General features: G+C 64.4%; 1 protein-coding gene across 1 annotated transcript in view; it reads left to right on the top strand.

Annotated features, from left to right (window-relative positions):
* Positions 1 to 1439: 1439 nt before the first annotated feature.
* The window catches only part of LOC104625871 (sterol 26-hydroxylase, mitochondrial), a gene marked incomplete at both ends in the record, with an annotated part of 2600 nt that continues 2165 nt past the window's right edge, over positions 1440 to 1874 (top strand). Inside the window, one exon of the mRNA XM_010293621.1 lies at positions 1440 to 1630. Coding sequence (XP_010291923.1) covers positions 1440 to 1630 — 191 coding nt within the window. The remainder of the gene's footprint in view (positions 1631 to 1874) is intronic.

The raw sequence follows: 1874 nt of genomic DNA, 5'->3' as shown, positions 1-1874 counted from the left end.
AGACAGGGGAGGGATAGGCAGAGGTGTTTGTTTTCTTCTGTCAACACTTCCTCATACGTCGGATGAAGCAAGCGATGGGCTTGGCTGGCCGTGAGCCAGGCGGCATCTTCCAGCGCCCTGGAGCGCTGACCGGCCAGGAGAGGAGCCGAGCAGGATCAGGCCTCCCCAGCACCGCAGGGCTGTTTGGAGAAGGGGCTGTTGCAGGGCAGCGGGGTCTTGGGGAGCAGGCATGGGAGCTCCCTGCTGCTCCCTCCTGCCCCTGGGGCTCTGAGCACGGCCTGGCTTTGAGGACAGATGCCCATGTGCCCTGGAGGTGCCTTCCCCCAGTTTCTGGCAGCTCTAGCTTCTCTCGGCCCCACTCTCCAACGCCTGTGCCGTGCCGGGGCGGCCATCCCTCCCCCTCCTCCTGCCACCACCCGCGTGGAACGTCTCCCCGTGGTGACAAATCCAGCTGAATCCGGGCGCAGGCTGCGATGCAGTCAGTCACCAAGGGAGATTGTACCACGTGCATCCCCGCAGCCACGGGGAACGGGGACCAGGGCTTCCCTGCTAGGTCCCCTGCAGCCCCTTGGGCTTGGCCCCACTCCGCAGGGGCTCTGGCAATGCCTGGGTGGGATGGAAAGATCTGTGCAGATCCACTTGCAAAGGGGTGCCTGTCTCCCCCCGAGGGATGTGCTTGGGGGTCATGGTACTCCCCGGTGGGGAGGCGGGCATGGCACCCTTGGGTGCTGCCAAGGAGAGGGGAGTTGTGGCTGACAGAGCCCAGAGCAAGACTGATGCTGGTGGATGTCTCCTGGCTGACTTGTGAGCCTGTGGCCCCAGGGACATGCCCCGGGGGTGGCAGCCTGCCCTGGGAGCAGCCCAGTCCTGCCCCAGCCTGGTGCTGCCCTCCCAGTGCTGATCATTAACCACCCTTATCTGGTGGCGGGTTCAAGGACCCCTGTGGGGCCCGTTGTCCCCGTGTTGAGCAGAGCTGGGGCCATGCTGGAAGCAGCTTGGACTTGCTGACAGCCAGTGCAATGGCCCTGCATCTCAGCAGAGCCCTGTGCTTGGAAGTTGTCCCTGTTCCTCCTGTCCCCTCTTGGCCTTGCTTTCCTAAAAGACCCAAGAGGCCCTCCAGGCGTCTCTGGGGTGGGTGAGGGATGTGCCAGCCTGTGCTGGGGGTCGGTGCCTGGTGTGTTTAGTGCTGGCCAAGGACATGTGCCTAGGGAGACCAGGCGAAGCCATCTGCAGTGCTTCTAGGATGGTGCCAGCTTTGGCGGGTCAGAGGCGGGTACTTGGGCCCAGCTGGTGCTGAGGGGTCCTTGGGGTAGGTGAAGAGCATGCTGGACACATGCAGGGCAGGGTTGGGGCAGGGAGGGACTGATCTAGCTCCAGTGCTGAGCTCTGCTCCCCACCCCACTGTCCCGTTCGCTCTGCTGTGCCCTGGTGCATCACAGCTGATGTCCCGGCGCATTTACGGCCCCATCTGGAAGTCCACCTTCGGGCATTACGAGAACATCAACATCGGGAGCCCGGTGGTGCTGGAGCAACTGCTGCGGCAGGAGGGCAAGTACCCCATGCGAAGCGACATGGCCCTGTGGAAGGAGCACCGGGACACCCGGCAGCTGCCCTACGGACCCTTCACCGAGTGAGTCCTGCCCTGGCTGCGCTCTGCGGGGCGGCAGGCAGCTCCTGTCCCTTCCTCAGGTGTAGGGCCCGGGTGGCAGCTCGCATTGCTCCTGCAAGCAGTGTGTCCCCCCCAGGCAGAAGATCATGGCCATGGAGGGGTAGAAAGACCCCCTGGGGTGGTTCCAGCCTGGTGTGGGGAGGATGCACTTGGGGATTGGGAAACTGCTGCCACCCACTGTCCCGCTGCCTGGCCGTGCTCCCGG

Source organism: Phaethon lepturus, unplaced genomic scaffold, assembly GCF_000687285.1.
Source record: "Phaethon lepturus isolate BGI_N335 unplaced genomic scaffold, ASM68728v1 scaffold30328, whole genome shotgun sequence".
NCBI classification, from domain to species: Eukaryota; Metazoa; Chordata; class Aves; order Phaethontiformes; family Phaethontidae; genus Phaethon; species Phaethon lepturus.
Note: the sequence above shows the minus strand (reverse complement) of the source record. Positions and strands in the feature narration are given on the sequence as shown.